At 39.7% G+C, this 27668-nt stretch overlaps 1 protein-coding gene across 1 annotated transcript in view; it reads right to left on the minus strand.

Annotated features, from left to right (window-relative positions):
- The window catches only part of ALK (ALK receptor tyrosine kinase), a 201341-nt gene that overhangs the window by 35861 nt on the left and 137812 nt on the right, over window positions 1-27668 (minus strand). Inside the window, exons 8-11 of the mRNA XM_026048109.1 lie at window positions 23061-23230; window positions 15007-15101; window positions 13479-13622; window positions 2795-2957 (exon numbers count right to left, since the gene is read on the minus strand). Of these exons, the coding sequence (XP_025903894.1) occupies window positions 2795-2957; window positions 13479-13622; window positions 15007-15101; window positions 23061-23230 (572 nt within the window). The remainder of the gene's footprint in view (window positions 1-2794; window positions 2958-13478; window positions 13623-15006; window positions 15102-23060; window positions 23231-27668) is intronic.

Genomic DNA, 27668 nt, shown 5'->3' on the forward strand with positions numbered 1-27668 from the left:
TAGGTGAAAGAGCAAATGACATCCTAGCACCACTCTGGATACCCTGCTTGATTTGGCTTCACTTGCACTTCCAAGCGCCATGACCCTTGTGACTCTAGGCTTTCTCTCCCTCTTAACCCTAATCCTAGCCCTATCCCTAGTCTTAAGACGATACCTAAGCATGAGCTCAGGAGGCCTAGTGTAGCTTAAAAAGCAAATGAGATCCCAGCACCACATTGCACACCCTACTACATTTGGATTGGCTTCACATTTCCAGTGTCACGCCTCTTGTTGCCCTCAGCCTTTTGTCACTGTAAAACCTAATTCCAGCCCTTACCTTAGTCCCAACACTCACTCTAAATATCTGCAGAGTAGGCATGGTGCAGGTTGAATACCAAATCACTTACTAGCATCACTCTGGATACCCTGCTATATTTGGTTCGGGTTACAGTTTCTAGTACCATGGCCCTTGTGGCTCTCGGCTTTCCCTCCCTCTTAATACTTACCATTGCCCTAACCCAAATCCTAGTCTTAACAGCATTAATCCTAATCCTTGTCTTAAACCTAAGGGTCAGCAGTGTAGGTGTATATACAGCTTAAAGAGCTACGGAGTTCTTAGCATCACTCTGGATGCTCATATATTTGGTTTGTCTTCCCGTTTCTAGCACCATGCCCCTTGTGGCTCTAGACTTTCTCTTGCTCTTAACCCTAACCCTAGCCCTACCCCTAAAAACAGTCCTTGCCCTTTAGTTTGTCCTTTCTAGTGTTACCTCCCTTGAGGCTGCAGGCTTTCTGTCTYTCACACCTAACTCTAGCCATAGGTGACTAGGACTTTTGCTGGCTACAAAGGAAAGAAACTCACAGTACCAATGCTGATGTGGCGGTCCTTTTTTTTTTTTTAGTATGAGCTTCCTAACACCACTCACCACAGCCTTTGAGACTTTCTGTCTCTCTCAGTCCTAACCCTAGCCCAAAACCAAATACAGAGGTCACTGGGCATACTGCTGGCTAAATGACAAATAAGCTCCTAGCATAAGTGCCAATACTGTGCTGTTTTACCTCTGCCTTGCGCTTTGTAGTGCCACTTCCCAAAGAGCTTTTGGCTTTCTCTCTCTCTCTCTAACTTTAAACCTAGTCCTAACCCTTACGGTAGGCCTAAGCCTGAGCTCATGAGGCATAGTGTAGGTTAAACAGCAAATGAGATCGTCGCATCAGTCTCCATACACGACTATATTCTGTTTGGTTTTCCTCTTTCTAACCCCATCCTGCAAGGTCCTTTATGCTTTCTCTCTCTCTTATCTCTAACTCTACACCTTTCCCTAACCCTAAGCCTGAGCTCACTAGGCATACTGCTGGCAAAACCAGCAGTATGCCTGGTTCAGTAGGCATGCTGATGGCAAAACATTCTTTAGCACCAGTGTCAATACAGTGCTACACTGCCTTTGGCCTACCCTTTTAAAGTCCTACACACCATCGGCCTTGTGTTTCTCTTCCTCTCTTAACCCTAACCCTACCCCTAACTCCCAGACTGAGGTCACTAGGCCTACTGCTGGCTAAATAGCAAGTTAGATGCTAGCACGAGTGTAGATAAACTGCCATACTATGTTTAGCTTTCACTTTCTAATCCTATTCCCCAGAGGGCTCCAAGCTTTCACTCCTAGCTCTAGCTCCATGCCTGAGCTCACTAGGCCTAATGCAGGTTCAACAGCAAATGAGATGCCATCACCCAGGTTCAATACACTGTTATATTTGACTTGGCTTGCCCTTTCTAGTCCCATCCTCCATGGGGTTCCAGGCTTTCTATCTCTCTTATCCATGATCCTAGTCCATACCATGGCCCTAGCCTAAGTTTGCACTCAAGTGACCTACTGCTGGCTAAACAGGAAATAAGATGCTAGCACTAGTTTGGATATAGTGTTACATTTCTTTTTGCGTGTTTTTTCTAAACCCACTCTCCATGAGTTGCTAGGCTTGCTTTCTCTCTTATTCTTAACCATAACCCAAAACCTAATCGTAGGCCTGTGTATGAGTTCACTATGCCTAGCGTTGTTTGAATAGGCACTATGGACATAGCAGTAGTTTGGATAAAGCCCCATGTTTCCTTTGGCTTACCCTTTCTATCCCTACTCCCTATGGTGCTCTAGATTTTTCTTATTCTGAACCCCAACCTTTGCCCTTAACCCTAGCCTTAAGTCTGAGGTATACTAAGCCTAGTGTTGGTATGTTCCCTCTGGAATGGCTAAACGGCAAATACAGTTCTAGCACCACTCTGGATACAGACTTTTCTTTTAACTAACATGCCCACTCCTAATGGGCTCTAGGCTTTCTTTTTTTTTTCTTTTTTTTTTTTTTTTTTTTGGTCCTAGAGTTCAAATGAGAATATACAGGATATGTAGCATATTCAGTGACATTGGGACCACTTTTCCTTTGCTTATAAAGCTTTCTTACACTGTAACCAAGTAAGCTGAAGACTTATCTGCCTCAAATCGCTTGTTCCTACTTTTTTCCTTCCCTGATTCACCAAAATTATGTTTTTTAAGATATGAGTTCCCTAAACTGTTTAATAGTTACAAAAAATTGCCTAAGATTTCTAACCCACTTTTTGAAGCAGGTTTGCTGTTGCATATTCTAGACAACAAATCTGAGACTAGAAATGCTGAAAATCACAGTATCAGGACGAGGTAAAATCCTAGCTGATCTGACAAGTTTCTGAATAGTATTTTCTAATATAGCATATACATATAGTATCTATTTGTGGTTGTGAGAAGTTTCAAATCCAAAGGTTTATCATGAGAACAGTAGACAGTTCCGTTACCTGTACGTGTTAGTTGCTGGTACTCTCCAGATCTGAATGCCTTGGAAAATCCCTTCAGCACCTACGATCACACTGAGGTTAGAATTCCTGTAGGCATCGTTGCATTGGCTCTGTGTGGGTCCAAAGGGTCCACTGGCACCACATGTTGTAAATAACCAGTGATCTGAAATGAGGATATATAAAAAGCATGCTCTGAGTATCTAAAAACTGAGTATCTGCTCGCCTCTTTATTCACTCATTTTCTACTGGAGCTAAAAGAAGAACTCAAGGGTTTGACCAGAATAAACATCATTTTCTTTCAAAAGATTCATAGCAAATCTCAGTGTATGACAGTCTTTTATCTACAGCTCCTTAAGAACATCACAACTATGAACACGGCTCTTTGTACGGCTCAAAGAAGACAAAGATCAGAAAGCGGGGCAGAAATAAAATTCAACACAAACCACTCAGTTTAAGGGTCTGGGTTATTAAAATGAAGTCTCATGACAATAAGATAGATACATTTCAGCCCAATTTCATACGCAAAAATAGCTGCTAATTAGATACAAATCTATATATACACCAGTGACTGGATTGCAACAATAAATCAATTACATTATGAGCAAGTTTGTGACTATTCCTCATAATTTCAACACAAGGCAAGTCACCTAAGACCTGTGTAAAAGCCCTCCGTGTTCCCAGCCAAATCTGTGGCTGTAATTCAATACATCCTTATTGCAGTCATTTTTCCCAAATGGAAATATTAGGGTTAAGCAGATTACTAAACAAAGGAAAACTACACAGGGGGAAAATTTGAACACAAATCTGAAATGTGATCCTTTTCCACAAAGATTCACTGTCAGTAGACTACAATGGTCTCAGAAAGCTCACTCTAAGACATTTGCTACTGTTAGAAAATACTCCATATGAAAATAAAAAATATATTTTTCACGTGAGAACAGAAAATATTCCAACTCCATTAGTCGTCATTGTCATTAAACACAGAAGATCTGAAACACAGCTAAAGAGTATCATTTCTGCAGATGAGGTGGAATCAGTCTGTCCTCCTTATGGAACGTAAAAGGTAGTGCTTTTTCCTCCGCTACTGCTAGTGCAATACAGCATATGTAAACTCTAGCAGTGACAGCACTAATTAGTTCTGATAGGGACAGCGTTAGCTTGAACGGCTTCCTGGTATTTTAAGTGGTCGTCTAAGCAGGTCAGTCTAGAAAGGATGGTCAAAATGCATCTGTGATGTGCGAAGTGAGCTATTCTAACTCACATGACAGGAAAGGACCAGCAACTAGAAATACAAGGAAATATTCTAGCTTAGTCAAGCAAAGGGTCTCACGTTCATCTTCACAAACTAAATCCGAAATTGGGCTAAATTTCACTGTTGTAAAACAGTTCAGTGCATGAAATAAYTCAAACTGGCAAGGTTTTGTGAAATCAAGTGGCTAGCATTCCTGAAAAAGATTTCATCACAGAATCCCCACTTTCCAATCAGGCAAAACTTACTGCTTTATGAAAGCTTCCTACAGTGAAGCTTTCAGCTTCATATAATGCAGAAAGTAAGCTCTTCCTTCTTCTTCCCAAATCTGTAATACTCCTTCTCAAAAGCCCCCTGCAAGGATCTCAAAACTCCTCTGTAAGGATTTTGCTATTGCTACTTATTTTATATTTAAGCTTATACACTTATTGCATTTATTCTTCAAATTCTTCTGCAATGGGTAGTAGTACAGTCTTAAAATTGTTAGATACATGAAAATTCTCTCATTTGCTATCTACCTCCAATGGAAAAACAATATTACATCCCCTATTCTCCTGACCAGCAGCAAAAGCACCTGAGAAAGCAAGTACTGGAGGTTCCTATGCAAAGTGCTGGTTAGCATTTCTACACAGTGCTTCAATGCTGATCCTACAAATACTGGTAGTCTTGCACCACAAGTTACTGATGTTTATTATTTTTCTTGCAGAAATTCCCCCAACTAAAGCTAACTCCACGAAAGGCATGATGAGAGACTCATTCTGTCAGCTTTCACAGTGATTTAACATAGCAGTATCCCAGTGGACTAAGCCAGCTGCACTGAAACATATGTTTAGTAAAGCAGGCAGGTTAAGTGCCTTCATTTGGAACAATAAGAAGCCATTCTGATGTCCCTTGTGAAACATCAAATGTGTCCCCAAAGGCAGAAGCAGGTGACCTTGAAGGGGACAATAAACAGAGAACATGAGAGAATCAAAATGGAACACCGAAAAGGATAAAACCTAGCTGTGAGGACAGCATACAGATGCTGCTGCTATAGTCAAGATCTGTATTTATGCCTCACCTGCGTCAAGATTTCCATTCTTTAAGCAGCTGTTTACCAGACCTTGTCAAAAATCCCTCTGGACTATCACATAGGTAGCATGCACTCTGTCTGGACCTGACCCTGGCAGCTCCTGCCTCCCACTGCGTTCCATGGACAGGGGTTCAGAAAATGACATAATTGTTCCAAAATGCTTTTTAATGGCACTCTCCTTAAAAATTCCAATTCCTCATGGAGCAGAAAATGCTGCCCTTCTGCTGTACAGTATGCCTCTAGACTTCAGACTGAAGCAACCAGAAAACCTTTTGCATTTTCCTCTTCTTTGACAGACTAGAGGGTGCTCACTTTGAATACAGACACAATATCAGCCTAAGATCAAATGCTGCTGGTAATTTAAGGCGAGTGAGTGCACATCTAGGCTCGTAGACTACCCCTACTCTTTAAATAGAGTCTGAGAGATCTGGGGAACTGAAAGGCCACAGATACATTGTGCCAGGGAGCATGATGTAAAGAACCTGGAGATGACTCTGAAAAGAGGAGGTACTACCTCAGGTTTCCAAAGTGGCCCTTTGGAGATATCCAACATAGATAGATCTCCAGCAGAGATATCAACACAGTGATACAAGCAGACATAGAAATCCTGTGTCCCAGGCTCTGTGGCTGGTGTAGCCAGTGCTAACAAACACATTTAAGTTGCTCAGTCCAGGTACCTGCAAAAGGACAGGCTAGAGACGAATAGGAGAAGCCATGTTTCAGAGCAGCAGAGCTGGGTAGTAATCCTCACACAAAACTCAGCAGGAGGAACCTGGCCCCAGTGAAGTCAGTGGGGAGGAAATAGCTGGTTGAATAAGGCAGGGATTTCAGTAAAAACTATGGCCAGGTGTTCAATGCTCTCTCACTTGTCATGCCATGCAAACATCAGGTTTCCTCCTGTTTTGCGTTCTCTTCCATATTTTACACCAAAAGTCAGTCCAACATGCAACAGCTTTATTACTGAATTAATGGGACAGAATATGGCATGGGAAAAAGTCACTCCTTATTTCAACCTAAGAAGGAGAGAAAAGGTTTTTCTACAATTTTGGATTCAGACTAAAAAACTCCCACTTCCTTCCCTCTGCCCTCTTGAAAATCTCAGAAAGCCAACCTTCCATCTGAAAAATGTAATAGTAACGAGAAGTCTTAAACCCCTAAACGAGTATTAATTAAATTAATTAAATTAATTAAAATATTCTCAAAGTACTGTCTACCTTACTGGGCACTCATTCTCTCTAAAGGATTTTCTTCTGCTTGTAGAAATGACTGTAGCATTTCTGAGCTCACCGAGAATATTTCCACAGGTTGCTGTACACCACAGCACTTTACAGTAACTCAATTTTAAGTAGAACTTTGATCTTCACAGACTAAAGCAACAGCACTGAATTGAAACTCCTTAAGCAGCTAAGACAAAAGCACAGATCTTCTCCATTGCTGTGTAACTGTGATCTGTCCCACAGTGCTCAGCTTACCTCTCCTTCGGGCTGCAGTATGTGACAGGGTGACACTGCTGGCATCTCACACTTACCTACAGACAACTGCCAAGAAGCAGGAGTTTCTGGTCTAAATCTCCAAGAAGCAGCAGGTTTGGAAAGTCTGTCCAACTTCACACAAGTTTCAGATGTCCAGTTTCCAGAAACAGCTGAACATTCTCATTATGAAAACTAACAGGCAGATAAGTGTAGGTTTTCTAATATGTCCTACTGTTGACGGCTGTGAATAAGATGCTAATTGCATTTAAAACCTGAAAATTCTCATTTAAGGGGCAGGTGGAGGCAGAGAGAAAAAGAAACAAACACTGCAATAAGGGAATACATTTCAATGAATAATTTATTCAGCAATTCATTTGATGAAATCCACACTTCTGCTGGAAACTTGGTAGAGCAAATATTTGATCTCTTATCCCCTTCATTCATGTACCTGTCCTGCCTCCCTGGCAGTCTCCCTAGCAAAATGCCAACATCCCATCCACAGCATTTTGCAAGGAAATGCAACTCTATCTCTGATGAAAAATATTTTAAAAATTCCTTTTCCCTAGCTTTTCTTTCCAGACTAGTTGTATGTATATTTTTGAACAAGTGCAGGTCACCCACTCACGCTTATTTTCCTTTGCAGAGCAGAAACTGTAGTTTTCACATAGCTGGATTAAATAGGTAAAACGCACAATAATTAATGGCTCTGGCGTTCTGTCACAGCACATGAGGGATGCCCTACACTTGTAAGAGAAAAAGGAAAGAGCCACAAGACTTTAAATGACTAATTTGTTCGAGGCTCTGACACAACCTGCAATGCAGCTGGCACTGTTGCAAAAGACAAGCGACAACGAACAGAACACAGTGGAGTAAACCCTGAAGCACGTTTCTAACACCAAAATAGAAAGCAATTCCACTGTCACAGAGAAGGCACAAAAACTATGCCATAAAACAATTTTCAGCTTTTCAGCTATACTTCAAAGGCCCGAACATTAACTGGCACTAGTTAAATCAAGTAGGTTCAAGCCAAGGTTAACAAAACAACTATCCCAAGCTAGAACTTCATTGTGCTTTGGGAAGATCATGAAGCAAGCACCTCACTGCTTGTCGTATTTTGGAGTCTAGAGTAATGCGGCATTGAAAAAGACCAATAATTTAAAACAGAAGGTGCAGATCACTCCCACAACCTCTACTTGAGGCCATCCCTACTTCCATTAGTAAAATAAACATTAATAAGGGCTCTAAGGTCTCACGCTTTACGGGCACAAATGCCACTGGCTACATTTCTAGAGGCTATTAATTCTGTTAATTGTACATCAGGGGTTTCATTTTACTTCTTCTCTAAGACAACTGTTTTCAAATATGATGCCATGTACAAAAAAATGAATTCTTGCTCTATTTGTAAAATATACACAAATTCTCTTACAATATTTGACTAAAATCCGAAATCAGCAACTTAAAAATATCCATCTCAATCTTCAATAACACTATCTGGGCATTGGCATCATGATATGTGTCGAGGGATATAAGTGTATGTGTCAGTGCACGAGTGATCCCAGGATTACATTCAAACTAATTCTAGGATTGCTCTATGCTGAAAATGTGTAGACAAACAATACTGCAAGAATACATAAGAAACAGGCTTATTGCTGAAAAGGAGAAGATATTTTTCAAATTTGCTTTGCGTGCAGTGTCTTGTGAGCAGTAATTTGAGATAATGATCTCAAATTCCAGGGTTAAGTTTGTCAGAGGCTAATGGTGTGAGGTGGGGGGCTGCTGGGAGTGGAGAGATGTGAAAGAAGTTGGTAAATGGCCAAACTAGCTTGTGCTCACAATTMCAGCCCTTGAACCAGCAAGCATGTCTACACAGTGACATTAAGGGGATGTAAGATGACCGAGAGATTATCACATTGCATATTGGGTAGAAATCAGTGAATACTAAGCAATACAGGTAGGGCTCGATAACGGGAAGGCTGGCATTTCAGCCCTCTCTGGAGTTACTATTTCTGTTGTGCCTTTCCATCTTCCAAATGAAGAAGAAAAAGTTAGCTGAAGACCAGGACATATTTTTTAGCTGAACAAAAAAAGAAACTGCAGTGGCAATGGATGTATGTCAGATTGGTTCTGAGGTTCTTTTCAAAGGAGCACTCAAAGCTTCATTCTTCTTTTAGATTTTTCTGAAGTGTCCATATTGATAAAGGGAACACCATGAGGGTATCCTGGTAGGAAATCATTTGTGGATAGTGTAGTAGGGCAAAGGGTTGACTGAACTATTTGAACTTTGAACTTGTTTCTCACTATTTTCTGAAATCAGAAACTAACAAAACTGCATGCAGAAAAAACTTCTATATTTCACATAAAGAAATAGTTGGAGTTCTGAGTAAAAGTTCTTAAATGAAAGAGGCTACACATTTTTTTTGGAATTTGTGGAGAACAGAGACCAAGTTGGAAGGATGTGGTATAATTATTTCAAAATTTTTCCTGAAATTTATAGTAGTTTCTACCCCATTTAAGCTGTTACTCTGAAAGAGCAGACAGCTTTTAGTTTTAGGTCTAAAATGTGCAAATTGCTTTATTTTCATTGCATGGTTAATTTTGGAGAGCAGTAATTCCAATTTAACTTTACTGTGTTAGGATCTGCTTATGTGTTCTACTATTTTTAATCCTTCACAGAAAGAAAGTGCAAATACTAGCAGTAAAGAAATTCATGCCTTCATAATCTGAGATCCCACCATTCATCTCCAAATCCTTTTTATCACAGTTGAGGATGCCACTTTTGTTGAGGGTGGAGGCAGTGAGCTGTTCATTCACTGTGTTAATTGATGCTTAATACAAAAATACAATTCTGCAGATACTGTTATTGCATTATGCCAACAGTTCAGTTAGTATAATTGCACACATACAGCAAGCAAATGTAATTTTCTTTTACTTAATACTCTGCTGTTCTTTTCAGCTCCTTTATCTGATTAACTAATGTGACTCAGAGTTCTTCCGAGAAACAGCTATGTAAGTACTCTTAGCAGGACTCGTCTTGCTGCAAAAGACAAAATCTGTCTCACCACTAAGTCTTGTGGGGAAAAGTCGATAGCTGAAGGATAATTCAGTATGAATCAGAAAATGAACTGATGACACTTTCCGTGCAAAATGCAGGGTCACACAATGGCTGGCGGACCGTGTGCCTTTATTGAAAGTTGCAAGTGGGACATCAGAGAAGCTGAAACATCGAAAGACAGGCTATACACATCTGGTATTTACAGCCTCTCCAGAAGCACCAGAAATCTTTAATTAAAGTCTGATTGCTCTGTGTTGCTATCTCCCTTTATCTACTGAGAATCCCATTTTGTGTCCTTCAGACTTCATGACTGTCATTTGCTTACCTAGAATTCCTCATTATTGCTCCTTGTATCTTTCTGTGCCTGAATTTTCCACATTCAGGTCTTGCCTATAAAAGGGAAATTGCACTGGTTTGATTTAAATTTACTTTTTAGTTGGGAGTTAAACTCCCCATAAAGAGAGGCYGTGTTTTGAGTGACTTTCAGTTTTGCTTAAACTAATACATAATCAATTTTAAAACTAATCCACAGTAAACTCGGTTTACATCAAAATAACTTGCACAGAGCTTTTTGGGCAGATTTAACTATTTCCATCAAAAATGCTATTTCCTCTAAATTTGCTTCAATTCTTTGATATAAGCAGGTTTTCTCTCTCCCTTCCTTCAGGTTTCTTCTAAAGCACGCTTCACCCACAGCCTTTCAGCAAGAAGGTGGCATTCCAGCAAAGGACATGTAACTAATTAATTGGAGAGATCTGCATTGCTCAGTTACCACTTATCAAATGGGCTACTTGCACTGCRCGAGACTGGGAAAGGTGAAACCTACACAAATCTTGGGTCAGTCCTGGTCACCATCACAGAACTAGAGAAAAAAATGTCACTACCAGTAATTGCAGCAGCCCTGGGGTTTTGTTCTCTACACAGCACATTCATCAGCTCATGGTCACACATGACAACAGGCAATAGAGCTCTGGGAGCTTCAGTATCTTTTACAGCATGGCTGTGTTAGGTATTTCGAATCTTTTGCTGGCCTCCAGATGCTGGAGGCAGGCCAAGCCATAATAAGCAATGGCTGGTTGAAGACAAGGTCACTGAGTATAAGGCCTGACAACAAAGAGGACAGGGATGTTAGTAGTGATGAGCATTTACCACTCTTACCAAAACATGCTTTCCAAGCACAGGCACAATCAGCAAGTGTGTAGAAGAGGCTGTTATCAGTTACAAAGGAACAAATTCAGGGTTCTACCCATGAAAGTAATGAACCTTCTCTGGATTTTCAATAATATAAACAAAGTGGGACCTGTTTTTCAGATTGTACTGCCTGTGGTGCAGGCTGAGGTGGTTCAGGGACTTGAGGAGGCTGTTTTATTATCCTGCTGTTCTCCAGCTATAGTAAAAAAGAGTTCACTGTTTTAATATGATTTGTTAAGAAGGAAATACTGTAGCCTGTGATCCATCACACAAGCAAAAGATCACATTACCTGTAATTACTTTTGGCTGAGCTCATACTGGTTAGCGCAGTCTTTGGGACTTTGGGGTGGTGCTCATGCCATTGGTTCACTTGCAGAACAGTAAAAACATGGTCATCAAAATAACAGCCTTGACAGACTCAGCCTGAGGTTTCTTAAAGGTATTATAGGATGCAGAAAGTAACAGGATTAAAGCTGGGTAAAACGCATAGCCCAGGGACCAAACAAGCATCTGCCGTGTTTACTGAAAGCAGGGACTCAGCAATCCAACACGAAAAAAACGATACCATGCTGCAGGGACCCTCAGAAATGCAATGACTCCACATCAAAGCCTTGATCAGAAGCCATCAACAGGACAGGGGAACAAGCTCAGAAAGACAAGCTTGCTTAGACATCACAGGAATTTGACAAACGATTTCAGTTTCTCGGTGTACCTTGATAACCTCTTCTATCCACTTACAATTTGATTCGCATTATTTTACTGTCCAAGCACTTCTTTAAAATGCCTTTTCTAGATGAGAGAAGGAGCAGAAGAGCTAGTCATTTCCAGTATACCAAGAAGCAGGCACAGAGAAGTCTATTGCCACACGTTTTCTAGTCTGGCATCTACATACCCACTTCATACAGACCAACTATAAATCCAAATTCAGACCATTCTCTAATCTGAGTTTGTTTTCTACTGGTCTTTGTGTTACTAAATCAGCAGGTACCCAAGAAAACAATAACAAACCCCAAGGCTGCATTAGGCAATTACACTATAACCTCAACACTGATGTGGGTTTGAAAAAATCATCCAGTAGTCCACAGTCTGCACCTACGTATGGATCCTACCACAAGATCACTGACTGAGAAGGTAAATGGAAAGGACTAGAAAAGTAAAAGGTAGCTCCACTTACAGACAGGGAACTGATGTGCAGAAACCAGAGGTAGCATTTCTAAAGCTTTGCAAAGAGGACTTAAGGACTTTGCAATTATACCCCAAACTCACACATGGCCATGACACAGAGCCAGACAAGCTTGACAACCATGGTATAGGTCTACCCAACTCAGCATCCTTTGCAACACAGCTCATTCCTTCTGCCTCATTCTTTACACCTGCACTTCTTGCTTTACAATACTCAGTGTAGAAAATATCAATGAACTCCACCTGATGGCCACTCTTAGCACAACCTGCAGACTCCACCATCAGAGCTACCTTTTCAAGAGAGCTCAGGTACCAGCAGCTACACTGCTGTGGCAGCACCAAGTGGGCTAATACAGGCCTTAATACAGGCAGGCCTTAAAGACTGGTTGTGACTTTTGACTATACTGTCCGTGCTGTTGTTCCCAGAGCTAACTAACCCTAGTTCATGTATTTCAATGAACTAGTATATAGCAGGTAGCAGAGCAAAACACAATCTAGAACAAATTTAAAGAAGCTTTCTAGGACAGAGGAATGGGAGAGATGGAGACAGCATGAACATGATTCCTGGGCTTACTGGCAAGGCAGAGGAGGCATACATCAACTGTGCTCCTGTTCACTACCTTAACAGCAGTGATACCAGCAGGTAAATAACTTTAGTCCTCAGTCAGGAGAAATAACTGCACATAAGGCTGAGGGGGTGAGGGTGAGAGCTGCAGCAAATGCATCATTCTGCATTTCAGTGGTCACCTCCTGCTCGTCACAGTCCACCAGGCAGGTTCCTAGCAAGGGCTAACTGAATCAGATCAGGAAAACAAGGTATCAAGGAAGAGGTAAGGGGGAGACTGAAACAGAAATGCATGTGTGGAACCTGAAACAGATATTGGGAATACATGGGCTAGAGTATCAGTGTTGGGAGAGAGAAGGGACGAGTGGCTGGAATATTGCTGTGAAGGGGAGGGAAGAAGTGAAATTTTGCTTCTATCTGGGCCAAGCAACTGCAATTCAACTGCAAGGGTGAACAGGGGCAGAGTGAGAACAAACGGCACAAGAAGCTGGGATTTGGGAAGAGGAATAAGAGTGACCAGAGAAGGCTCACATTTCTCACTACCTGGAATTTATTTTATTTTATTTTTTTTTAAAAAACAACATGTAGTGCTGTACTTTTTCAAATAGAGAATAAAAATATTACCGAAAGGGAAAGGAAGCTGTATTATTTCAAACAAGCCTACACTAGCTAGAGATGGGTTTTTGGATTACCACATGCTGAGATGCACTCAGTTAATCTGGACATCTTTACTTGGGAGAACCTTCAGGTCAAGATCAAGTCACAGGTAATAGCCAAAGGCACTTATTTTTCACAGCTTTGTTATCACAGTGCACTCAGCACATTCAACTGAAAATCACACTCACACTTGTTGGAAATCCCAGCAGGCTGAAAACACTTCGCAGACCAGGCAATTTCTTACCTGCTGGACCAGAAACGGGGGCAGTGCTGAGCTGGAGATTTTCCAGAAGTTTTTGTTCCCATCCAAACTTCTTTRGGCCACCTCTAGTGGTAAGCAAATTGCTCGAGTCTGGAGTGATGCCACGCGCAGACTTCTCTCCACTGACTAGAAAACAGGAAGTCACAATTTGGTTTATCACTGTGCTGGGTCAGCATGCAATCCAAAACTCCAGGAAAATAGAAGCGGAAGGCTTCTCTGACAGAACATTAACCTGCAGCCACAGCATAGGACAATATTAAAAGTAAAAAAAAGTAGCCTGAGTTTTCATYGCTGTTAGGGAATGGTTACAAACAAAAAATACAGGAGTGATGAATTGAACAGCATATGAATGAAGACACAAAGCAGAAATACAGAACAATCTTTTGCAACTGTTAAGAAGCTTCTCTTTTAGTTAGCAAAAACATWTGTAATCTCTTCTTAATTATTGCCTGATTACATGAACTCTTCAGAATACTGGCACCTGAGATGCATCGAKGCATCATACATAGGCACAGAAACCAAGAGGTATCATTGGGTAAATTGAAAGATTAACAGCACCAGCCAACGCAAATTAATGTAACTCCATAAAGGAGCCGAAACTTTCTGACTGCTGTTGGATGAGGAATTCGTTCAATCTGAATTACAGCTACTAGATATGATAGTGCTTGTAGCTTTAGGCTTACRAAATGGAAGTTGAACTGTTCAGCCCATGGTAAAAGTTTCAAGCACTGTAAGTAGCAACTGATAAGCAAGTCAGTGGTCTGAGGTATAGAAAGACAGATCATTGAATGTGATTACAACTTAAGCAATTCACTATGCATGAGRTGATGTAAAGTAAGCTGGACAAATACTCAACAAAAATCTAAATTGGATGAATCTGGCAGCTGAGGTATAGACTGGGCACAATCTAAAGTTTGGTCAATCAAAAAGTCTGGATCTGAACTCTATTTTCCCAAAGCTGGAAGAGAGCGGAGATTCTGTTTTTGATTCAGACTTACATGTGCATTACTGTAAGTAAAAAAAAAAAAAAAAAAAAAAGCCCTTGTTCTAATTCAATAAGAATATTGTGCCCAGTGTTACTGCAAAGTTAGTGTCAATCACAGAATTCCATTCTTTTCCAAGTCTGAGGCTAACTGTCATTCATTTTGAAAAGTGAAGTCACACACAAACAGTAAACCAGGTCATATGGAACTCCCTATAATCACAGACAGGCCCCTGGATCAGTTTGCATGGTGATATCAGTGTCTAAGCCAGCAGTTCAATACTCCCACACTGTACGTCTTGCCATCAATTTACTGCCAAATGCAGAACTCGTTCATTGTCACGTCTACTAATAAAACATACGTCTGAATAGATCTCCTTCACTTAAGCACAGTTATTTCAGAATGATACCTTTAAATTTAAAAAATCTTCTTAAGACAACACTCAACCCCCACAGTCTCAGCTCTTGTCTGAATTTCAATTGCATGCAGAAAAAGACAAACCACTTGCAAATTAAAGGTAAACTTACTTGTTAAATAACAGTCCAGACTAAGAGAGACATTGTCAAAAGCAATAATGGCATCAGATCCTTCTTCCCATGAAGTGATGATCTGAAACCAAAACCTGCACAGATTGGAAGAACAGGTATTAAATTCTGTTAAAAAGGTGAGTTTCAGAGTTATTCATAATTAAGTTCTAGAAGGCAGTGGTGATGGTTACTTTGATGGATAACGATATTAAATTCACAGAAAAAGTATCTGAACCCAAGATGGGCAAGTGTGATCTGATGAGGGGAGCTGTATATGTATACAGCTGGACAAGAAAGGAAGTATAACACTTTGTCCTTCCAGAGGTATAGGAACTGAATAAGCTGGGAGTATATGTGTGTAAGTGGTGGGATGTCAGGACAAAAAGCAAAGTTCTCCGGCTTCTGTTACAGAAAAAGGCATACCAATAAGTGATTTAATTTTCACAAATGATTTATGACAACCTGAAATCTTAAGCAAATATGCTGGAGCTCCTAAAGTAATTCAGGAGTTTTAAAAAGAAACTGACAATGAAAGGCTGAGACCAATTCAATGAGCATTTGGTGCTGATCCATCCTTGAGGAAACAAGGGATACCTAATAGCTGTGGCAGTTGAGAGAGAGAAAAACTGACACTGGGTACTCTATCCGAATGGCAGAACTCATTATCTTCTTGCAGAAGTGGGGCAGGTTTGTCATCAATCATGTCCACATTCTCAGCTGGCTTTTGCAGCATAATTCTGCCATTCCCAGGTCACCAAAAGAAAGATCACTGTAAATTCATCCTCAGTGAGATTTTATGTCAATAAGTACAGCACAATGAAATGTTTCTAATCTTGTAAGTATATAGGTCATGTAATAATTCAGGGCACTCCTGGGTTTAGATTGGCTCTTAGCTTCGAAAGTTCATCTGCTCCTGATGCATAACTGCCATATAAAGGCATAATCTTGTGCTTTGTACATGAGAACTATTTCTAAAAGCAGCTGATTATGTCTGTAAGGTTAGACGCAACTCTAAGATATCATCCGGACTATAAAGATGTAAAGTAATCATAAGACGTAGAGCAAGTTGCAGGAGAATATGAAAGACCAGCAACAAGCAGCAGAATGGGCCATCGTGTTCACCCAGCTTTCTCAGTGACCTGTTGCCTACCCCATATGGCAGGGGCAGAAGCCCCGGGAACAGAACAGTTGACAGCACTCCTTAACTTCACCAGGGATGAACAACAATGACAGAAAAGCCCTCAACTAGAAAAATGATGTGAGTATCAAACGCTATCAGGTCCACTAGCACTTCTTATGATTCCTTTTCTAACACAAATACAGATTCATTGCAAGCCTTCTCTTGAGACAAGCATTTCTGCAATAAATGGTTCATCTTTTTCTCTTCTTCAATTTAATGTCAGTATTAATTTAGAAATATGATGTCTTTCAAATTCCACCGAAACAAGATCATGAGTTCACCACCATTTCAACCGTTAGCTTTGGAGGTTTTAGATTAATGGGTTAATTAAGGGAAATTTAATCAAAACTAAAGATGGAAATGTCACACACACACACAAAAAAAAAAAAAAAAAAAAAAAAAAAAAAAAAAAAAAAAAAAAAAAAAAAAAAAAAAAAAAAAAAGAAAAACCAACAACAAAACACTCACAGATAATCTTGTTCTCTTGCCCCTCTTTTCCTTCATTTTGTTCAATCCTATCCTTCCTGAAATYACTGAACTGACTTCCTTGGAAGCTGATACTGAAACACCACAAGCACCTGCTACTGTCCTGGTTTAGTGTAAAGTGGCAAGTGACAATGTTCTGATATTTATACACAGCTCAAAGTAGCGTATGCTGAGCAAGCAGCCAGTATTTGATCTAGCACCTACAGAGCATAAATACCAGTCCAAACTGTTGAATATATATCCCCTGCAAATAKTGATGCTTTGGCACGTAGCCATGAAAGATTATTCATGAAATACATCTAGAGAAACATTTCTCAAATGTTTGACACTTAGGGAATACTATCTGCCATCCAGCAGAGTTGCGTGGTGGTTGTGTTACAAATGCATCTGATACAAAGGTGTCCCAATCTGCTTGATGGGAAACATTGTACAGGGTGGACAAAGAAGTGAATTCAAGCCCCCTCCTGCCAAGGAACATCAGCTTAGCTGTCTGTAGGGTAAGACTTTTAAGAAAATTCAAAAGTACTCAAAGGTGACTACTGGTGACAGTACAAATTCTTCCAAATCACAGGTAAGAAATGCCACTAAAGACCATAACACGTCAGTCCTCTTTGGTTTGTCTCCAGCCTAATCCATGAAGACATGAATACTCCCTTGAAGAGCAGGACCAAGCATATTACAATTCAGTCAAATCGGCTATAGAAAACAGCCGATCAAAGAAAAGCCGAAACAAAGTTTCTGGACTACAGCTCGGTGCTTTTGAATCCCGGCTTTTATTTCAGGGTCATCAGTGTTTGAGCTTAATCACATCACCTTGTGTTTTCTCTTGACTGGTTCTCCTCTCCATCCTCTAGCTTTTATTTTCTTTTAATCCTAACAGAAGATTGGTTCTCTCAAAAACACCTGTGGCTTGTCTACAAAACAAAATGCTGTGCCAAAAATAGGAAAATACATCTATAGTTACGTTGCTATAGGCAACATGAGAACAACCTGTTTTGTTTAAATCACCTGTCCCTAGTTCTTAATTGCATATAAACATCAGGTTTTGAATGTATTATATCCTCACCTATTTGGAGAGGGGGAAAAAACATCACTGAATTGAAAATTTCAAAATATTTATTTTGTATGAATTCCCTGCAGCTCCCTTTCTTAACAACTCTGAACTCCCCTTACTGTCACTGGCTCATCAGTCAGATCCAGGTCTTTATGTTATTATTCGAGAAAGCTTCATAACCATTATTTTTTCTTTTTATCATAAAGGATGATTAGCCAAGACAAAATGTTCATCTCCTCTGTACTCAATCCCACATGCAGTGACAAGAGCAAAGTGTGTCTGTATGTAGTGATACCTTCTCATAGCTCATGATGTTTCACCTCTGATAGAACTGATTTCTCTCTCTATCTAGCTAAAATAATTATTGCTGAACCTGCTGGAGGCTGAGCTACTTATGGAACACAAAAGTTTCAGGTCACTAACCCTTATTACAGTCAGGTTCCCATTAACTCCTCTGATACAAATGATGTATTGCTGGCTCACTTCACAGAGGAATACTTGCTATTTGGGATAAGAAGTGTACTTAGCTGGAGTAAGGTGATTTGGAGAACCAGGAGCATGTTAACCAAACCCAGATGCAGTGACAGAATTGCCACGCAGGAAGTTACTAGCCAGTACTAAAAGTTGAAGAGATTCAAACATATTATTAAAAGAGAACATGCAGATTAGTTACACTCATAATATCTGTCACAGGCACTCTGCACACACTATCACCAAAACACTTTTTCAGATGAACAGAACAACCATCTAAGATACTCTAAGTTTGTCACCTTTTCGTACTTTCTCTCTCAAGGAAGGTGACATCCCTTAGAAACCTTCCAGCATAATGAAATTCTTCAGTCTGTGTCCAGGGAAAGGTTACCAACATGAAAGAAACTCTCTGGGCACTTTGGGATCAAGATAAAACTTTTTTTTTTCCTTTGTGAACATGCTAGAAAGGGCGGGCTTTATGTCCTTGTACCAAGGCAGCATGTTCAGAAAGTAAAAAATGGAACAGTTGCTTAGGACTAAACGTTTTGTTTCTGGGGACCTAAAATGAATTCCTTCCCATTTCCTCCTCCCCCTATCAGCACTCAACTACTAAAACCTGGCTATCAATTTGAATCTTATAACAAAAAACAAAAAAACAAAAAAAACAAAAAACAAAAGAACCTAAGGAAGGAAGTCAAGGGCTGAGTTTGTTATTTTTCCCATGTTCTTCTCCCAGCATCTGCACTGAAATCTTTAAAGGACATGTTTAGTTAGTAATATAGGTCTGAAGAGACCACAGCTGGGTCACTGAATCCAGTTCCCTGCAAGAGATTGCAGCAAGATGGTGAATGGAAACACTGAATATTTAGTTTCCATGTCAAATCTCTCTATTGGCTGCAATTTCCCAAGGGAGCAGAAATCAAGAGAGTTATAATTTATTAATTACTGTAAGCAAAGCATCAGTATTCAAGATAGGCTTTAGCCTATGAAAGAATTCTTTTCTACCTTATACACATTTAAGAGTGCCTAGCAAAACTAGGTGGATAATAAACATCTACTTGGAATAAGCTCCACATAATCACGTCTTTAAAAATGCTTTTATTTTGTTTACATTTTATTCTATCTACACGGCATATCTTTTTTTGGAAGTATATCTTACTATTCTGTTGAGAAAATAGAATGTCTAATTATTAGCTATACAAATAACTCTTCTTCAATTACATCAGCCCTCTGTTTGCTTTAGTGTCTTGTTCCCATTGCTTTATTTTTTTAAAAAATTAAAGTCACATTTACTTAGCTACTAAAAGCAACTGGAAAAAGAGCAAGCTAAGGCTTCCAACTACTACAAAACTATCAAGACTTTATATTTTCTGACCAACAGAAGTGGTCACATTACCTTGTTTGGCTTCCAGATACCAAAATACTAACAATGTATTACATCAAACATGTCTCACATAGAAGACTCCTTTCCTTGAATTTCCATAAAGTCAAAAAAGAATTAAAGAATTATGCTGAACAGATCCATTCCTTACTGTTGGAAACAAAGAGCATTTTCAATTAACCAAAAAAAATGTACAATAAACACATCTCTCTGCACTATTCCAACCCAAATATTTTATCATTGCATCAATGTGTAAATTCCAGTAAATGACTGCTTCGCTATCATCTCTATGCAGATTATCTGATCTGCAGGTAAATGGTCCTTCAGAGAGGGGATGCTAGCACCACAGGTGCCAAATGAAGGACAGCAAGGATTCTTAGTGCTGAGTGTATTTAAACAGCAAGTTTACCTGCAGAACCTCTGGAGACTTTGTATTTTGCTTCAGGTAAGTGTAATCTGTTCAACCAACAGCTCATGGAGTTTTTCCTCACCATCACCTTCTTTTAATTATAGATACTTTGACATGTCCTCTACTGAGCCTTACATCCCTCTTTTTCTATGCACAGAAGAGGCTGATCATTTGGAATTGCATTACAGATCGGTTAATCCACATGAGCCAGTTCTCAGGCTGCTTTGCCAACCTCTTTCAGAACAAGGAAGGACAGTAACTTTGGGAAGGTGTAAAAAGCCAAGACTCCAGCATCTTAAAGTTCACATAGAAAAGGTAAGACCTTATCGGGGGATGTTTCAACTGGATAGTTTCCTAAGGAAAAAAGATGACAGTACCTCTCCTCATTTTACTCATAGAAATTAAGCATGGGTCAAGGGGTGCAAAGGTTAAAGTCATGCTACAAATCTAACATCCCTCTGTTCCAATTCAGCTTCTTTATTATACTCCTCCCCTCTTTCTTTTCCTGCCAAATCACTTCAAATACTCTAGCTGTGATTTTTCATCAAAATATAATCCCCATCCCCAACCTCTTCAACAGCTTGAGGGATATCGAGCATTTAAGAAATAGCTGTCTCTAAAGACAGAGGTGATCTAATTTATTAGAAATCTTCCTAATGGTTCTTTGTAGTGCTACAAGCCAAACAAGGATATTGTGGCTAAGCAGCTTTTGAATAAGCATATGCTTTTGACCAGTTTTAGTGCATATAATCTAGCTAACAATGACATTTTCCATTCAGCTTCCTGAGCACAATGAAACACACTTCAATTTTTTCATTGTAGAACTGGTAGACTGGTGTGTTTTATTCAAGAGCTGTACTTCTGAGGGGTGATTTCAAGTTTCACCTCCTCCTGCAGGAATTGCTGCAATATCCTGCCTCTGGTATCTACTGTAGACCTCAGGTACTGACACACGAACCAATTAGAAAAAGACAGACGCAGCAAGCTTTCAGCAGCACCACGACTGTGTTCACAACAATTAAATATTTCCTATAGTTCAGTAAAACTCTCTTGTCATTTATCTTCAAAGTTTATATTCCGCAGTCTTCCCAGCACCATTTCAGTGCATCAGTTGGTATTTTATATCAGCCCAGGTTTCCTAAGAAATAGGTCTCAAATGTGGAGAAAGATGCCTGCAGTATTTCCAAGTGTCACAGCATTTCTTCCTTCCCAGGAAGGTTTCAACCAAATGAGTTTTAAACATATTTTCATTAAAGTCAGTGAATAAATACAGGTAAAAACTTTTCAAGAGTCACCCAATTTTAAGTCGGTTTTCTTAAGTTCCTCTAGAACTTCAGTTCCTCTGGAACATTTCTTAACAGTGAGGGTGCCAGAGCCCTGGAGCAGGCTGCACAGAGAGGCTGTGGCGTCTCCTTCTGTGGAGATCTTTAAAACCCGCTTGGACGCAGCCCTGTGCCASGTGCTCCAGGTGACCCTGTGGTGCAGGGGGGGTTGGACTAGATGACCTCTGAGGTCCCTTCCAAACTTAAGCATTCTATGATTCCACGTTCCCCAAAACCTTTTGATCTTCTTTGCTTAAATCTTAATCTGTAACCAGCAAATCCCCGTTTCTCAGTGAACACAGCTGGCTTTCTGTCYAGACAAGAGGGAAGTCACTTACAAGTAAAACTGAGCGTGTGATGCCAATTGGACCTGTAATTGCCATAAACTGCTGCTAACTGGTTCCCAAGATCAAAGTATCCTCTGTACAACTCTGCAACCCAAGAGAATTTGAAGGAAAGGAAGGAATTTAAAGGAAAGAATTTAAAGGAAATAGTATAAGAGTGCAGAATAATTCAAGTACAAAATATTCTCATAGAAATATTAGAAAATAAATCACATACACAGTAATGAAGAAATACAGTATTCTTTGCAGGAAAACACAGCTGAAGGGAATAAAGTAACCAGGTATTCTTACAAATGGCATTTCAGTGGTGACTAAACAATAAGGCTAGTGTTGGCATTTTTAAAATCTTTGACGCACACATATTAATTATACATTCAGGACCAAAGTATTGGCAGTGTCCTTGTTGTATTTACAGCCTACGTGCATCCCCCAAGAGCCAGTAAGATAAAAGACACATTCATACAATGTTTGCTCAAACTTCTCATGAGACAAACTATCCCATAATGAAATCCATTATTTCTAGGTCACAGAGTCCCAAAAAGATGAAGGACACTTGTACTCATGACACAGAGAGTAGATAAATCTTAAATCCTAAAGGCCAGCGTAGCAGAAGGTGAAGTATATTTGCATCTCCTCTATAAACAGCATATGCCAGATGATGCACACAAAAAGTAAACAACCAAGAACAGAGCATTCCTTTGAAGCAGACTTACAAGAGACAGCTAAAACAGCACCCCATAAATAACCATATGCTACCAAATTAAGCATACACTAGCAGATAAACCTTTTATGCTCAGTCAGACTAGAGATGTGAGACAGCCCTTTATTAAGCAGAACTCCCTGTTACCGCTAACACAAAGGTTTTACATGTGCCCGTGTTTCATTTYGCAGCAGGGTCTTCTCCCACCTCTTTCATTGTTACCAACCTCTTTCTTTGTTACCAACCAGCACATTGAACACTGGAGACTTTGATATTCAGAACAAAAAAGTGTTTATGGAGCTCGCAACCAACTCTGACAAACCACATGGTACATGAAATAGCTTACAAGAAGGACTTCTTCCAGCCAATGAAATGGAGATAGAGAATTTTAAATGCCTTGTTATGACCTTTCCAGTGACACAGTTTACAAGCCAAGAGTAACAGTCTTGGCTGTAAAGTAAATTTGTAAATTTACTTTTGTACATTTGGCTGTAAAGTAAATTTGAGTGTTTTTCTCTAACTATTCAGTTATTCATATTCCCTGTCTTTAACGGAAGATATCCCCAGGGAGAAAGGGCATCTTTCCCTGACAGCATCATATTCAGGAGCAATGTTGGCCATTCTCACTGTGACACAGCTAGTGATGAAGTGACAGATCATTGGGAAGGAAGCAAAGGACAAAGAGAATGATGAGGAGAGATTCATACCTATCCAATACATCTGGGAGAGATAAAACCATCCACTGCCATATTCCCAAACCTTCCCTGTTAGACGAATGCCAGAACGTCCTGCTCTGTTCCTTCCCCGTCTTGTTCTCAACGAGCACCAAGGATATATTTCCCAGCAAGGCACCACGAATAAGCCATGAAAATCGTAGCTAAAAAGAAGAGAACACATGAGATTAATCACCATACGTTATTCAAAAGTTAACAAAATCTCCAACTCTTCTTTCACTTCCTCGCATCCTGGCACCAAAGTATTCAGTCCTCCCTTTCTTATGACCATGTCATAATTTCAGGAAATTCTAGTTTCTTCACAGATGTGGAAGCCTGTAATAACTAGCATACAATATTTCATAAATTGTGGGTATTTTTTTTTTTTTTGGAGGGGGGGGGGAGTTGATTTCAATATGTCTAAATTTTAGCTTTCATGTCCACAATTAAAAAACAAAAACATTAATGTTTCTATGATTCACAGTACAAATATTACTCTTGCCTCAGATGCAGTCCAAGAGATACAAGTCAGGACTAACAATATTTTCAGTAATTAACTCTTTTATATTTAGGCAACAGCAGAAACAAAGGACAAATAGCTCCAATAAGCAAATATCACTACAAACCACATTCTCATCCCACTTTTGAAAATTTCACAGGTAAGACCTTGAACGTTTCAGCATCCTGTGCAGGAGCTTTCAGACATGTTTCTCTTCTGGAGACCTGCCAGACAATAAGAGGCAACATCTACACGGTCAAAAGTGAGTAAAGTGTGAGCCTTTGATAGCTATTAATGTAACACTAGAGCAAAAGCTGAAGCAATTGATGAATTGGAATGGATGCCTTTGCACACATGTCAGCTGTTTGAAGGAAAGAAATAGCTGGCATTGGATGTGGGAGATCAGCTCATTGGCAAAGTGCAATATGCAGACTCTAATGAACTGGCTCTGAGCAAATCGACTGGCACTGTGTCCAAATGGGCATTTTTGGCTATGATGTCCATGGTTTCTAAGCTTCACAGCAGGGCAGTCCAGGTCTTTCCACACCTGCTGAAGTGAACCAGAGCAGATGATGAGCTGGATACCACAATAAAGACTTCCGAATGGGGCTGGCATTCATTCTACAGAATAGAAGAGCATCAATGATGGCAGATGGTAGTACACACATGGTGAGTCCTGTAAAGCAGTGCAGCGGCACATTTTGAGCGAGCTGAATCTGGTCTGTTGGTGCCATACCCCTAACGTAATTTATCAAACATCTCCCTCTGGGTTAGACTGTCAGCAAAATATTCAGAAGCCATCACTGAGAAATGAATTAACCACTGCAGGTAGACACCGTCTCAACACTGGCTTGGTTAGTGGCTTTAGGACCCACCACTGTGGCTGATTAGCTGCTAGTATGCAAAGCCACTGTCACAGTAAATGAAAAGCTCCAAAAATTGGAGGAAATTATGGGGAGATAGAGCCAATTGTTAAGATGTAGCACATTAAGACGAAATGTAGGTCAGATGGCCACRCGCACTATACTGCGAACACCATCTGGAAAGATGCCTTCTGAGAATCCCCTTAACCTCCAAGTTGATGAAACTTTTAAACCAACAAACAGGAAATTCTATTTATCAAAGGAATAACATAAAACTAGTTCTTATCAATATTAACTGGGCTTGGTAGATTTAACAGAGAGGTGAAGAAAAACACCAAGGGCGGATTTTCTAGCACAAGCTGCATAATTTCAAGACCACCTGAGCATTGAGAGCAAGACTGGTGTACTACCTACACAGGGAAGAAGTAAAATATCAAGGATCTTTTGGGTGAAGTTTAGGCGAGTCTACTGCAATGGCYAGAAATATTCCAGTATGAACTAACACTCAAGAGACACTCACAGCAGCAGGTCTCTAATTAAAAATTCCTTAGCGCCACTTGGGAGAGCTGGAGTTTCTTTTTCCTTCCTTTCTGACTGACAATGCCTCTGACTATCAATATTAGTCCTATCTGGCAGAAAAAGCAATCTGTCTCTAGCACAAGTAGGCAAAGAATATGGAAAGAGATGAACATGCTTCAAACACAACAATGTATTTAAAGTATTTTTAAAAACATAGGGAAGAGCTCACAGGCATYTTGCCCATCTTGGAAGTGCAGCAGTCGGATCCCAGTAATAGCTACACTACACCACAGTTCTGCATCACAGACTGGCCTCTTGCGAGACAGCAGCATTATATAGTCCTCACATTCCCACTTACACCCCTCATACCTTCATCCTTAATGAACAAATGGCTCAAGTTTTCTTTATTACAAACAACGGATTCCTGCAGTGCAGAGACTTACTTTCTGAATAACTCCTATCAGGCCTCTTCTTTTCTGAATAGAAAGCAATGAAAGTTGACTTGAGATGCAAATCCACTGAGTGAGCAACTGGAAGTCAGATATTAAAGCAGCTTGGAAAAGAACTCATTGTGCTGGGGTTTCATGAAATAGAGACTTAAGCTACAATTTGCAATACATTTTACACAAAATAATGCAACATCTGTAGAAAACTTGCCCAAGTGCCAGTAAGTTTTGTACACAGATATGAAGTATGTTTATCATTTTTCCTACAAGAAATGAGAGATGGACAAAAAGTGACAGGAATAAACAGTGCAGCACAGACATCTCTCTGGATCACCTCAAAATTTAGATTTGGACTGTTATGAAAAGGAAAGATCATCAAAAGCACTTGTTCCTCATTTTTGGCCAGATCAACAACAGTGCAGAATCAGTCTCTCTCATAGTCTGCTGTCAATTCTGATTTTGTTAAGATTTGCATACCCAAGCAAAACCTTATGTAAATTATAAAATGATATTTCAAAAGATTTGACTATGTAGTCTTAAAATATTTCAGCAAGCAAGAGAAGTTCTTATTGTATATTAATTGATTCTTATGCTATTTATTCCCATATTATTTCATATCCGTGTTTACTCTAATACAAAGAATTCGATAAAAATATCCTCATTTCAGGGAAAACAGAAAATAACAAAAGACAGAGAAAGACAAACAGACAGAAAGACAGAAAGACAGACAGAAAGACAGACAGACAGACAGACAGAAAGACAGACAGACAGAAAGACAGACAGACAGACAGACAGACAGAAAGACAGAAAGGAGTCTGCTGCCAGAGCACCATAACCAAGCCCTTGGGAAATATCAAATATTACACATCAGTAAGGAACATAAAAGCCAAGAGCAAAAGGTATCATCAAAAGAATAAACACAGAAACAATTAGGTGTACAGGTATTTAGAAACAACATGGAAGAAAAGGGACGCTAACAGCATTCTGCAAAATGAAGCACATGAAAGGCAGTGCTAGGGGCATATCTATGTTTCATTTTTCACGTTCAAAAATGTTTTGAATCAATGTTATTACCATGTATCCTTCTAAATTATTTAAAGCTTGGGGAAAAGAAGGGGAAAAAAACAGAGAAAAAAAAATGTTCTGCAGGTTTCAGCATGGGATTCAGAATGCATTTGATAAATTCAAGGAATGATTTATATTATTGATTTACAAGCTTAAAAAAACACTTTCAGAATTTAGTAATAGAAGAGAGAACTAGATTAATCACCACAGAGGATGAAACCATCTATATATCCATAAACCCAAATGAAAGGGGAAGCTTCAGCTAAGCTGTCTTTTATCAACATACTATATTTATTTTCGACAGATACTACGTTTACATTCAAAAGTAATTTCAGGCGTAAGAAAATCTGGCTCCATTTGGCACTTACTTACATTGTATAATAGTTTCTTTCAAGAAGTAGCTTGCTGAAATGTCAAAATAGCATCAAGAGGAGATTTTCATTATATTAAAGCATGGTCAATAGCTCAAAGCTCTTGTACTCTGTTTTCAAATCAGGTTTGTTTGCTTTTCAGAACAGCTATACTTCAGGGATCCAATGAAATCCTGAAATAAACTGGTTCAAAACACAATGTAGTCCCACTTGCAAAGAATCAACTTGTATGGTAATGCATATATTTACAGAATAACATTTAGAGCTAAGTTCATCACTACCCATGCCGCACAATCTCTCCTCATTCTCTATTATAGTCTGAACTTGAACTGCTCACTTGGTTTTTATTTCTCAGATATGTCATTAAGATCTACCACAGATTCTCTTGTGCTGAGCAAAACAGAGCTTTTCTGAAAAAATCAGCCTCAGGCTTACTCCTTTTGCTGCAACAACTTTCAAACCAGAATAGCTGATTTGAAAACCAGTCATGACTCACCAAAAAAAAAAATCTCACCAAAAGAAGATAAACTATTGACCAGTCAGGTACACACTGTATCAAGAGCTTGCAGAATAAAGTAGTCCTGGGCTTATAGCTTTTTATGACAGAAGATCAAACCCTTTGGCAAGACATTCAACCTGACCGATTTACAGGCAGCATGGCGTTCTTCAAGACCTGAAGCTCCATGAAGCAGCAGGCATTACTGGAAGATGGAACAAAAGGCAAAGGGTATGTGACTCTGCACTTGTCCAGTGGCAATTCTGGGATTGCCTCATTGTTCGGACATGGGAGATTAGAAGTGAGTACAGAACTTCCATGTGAAGGGAAAGCTCTTCCCAGA

The sequence above is a fragment of the Nothoprocta perdicaria genome, unplaced genomic scaffold, assembly GCF_003342845.1.
Source record: "Nothoprocta perdicaria isolate Ctin4 unplaced genomic scaffold, notPer1 scaffold_51, whole genome shotgun sequence".
In the NCBI taxonomy this organism is placed as follows: Eukaryota; Metazoa; Chordata; class Aves; order Tinamiformes; family Tinamidae; genus Nothoprocta; species Nothoprocta perdicaria.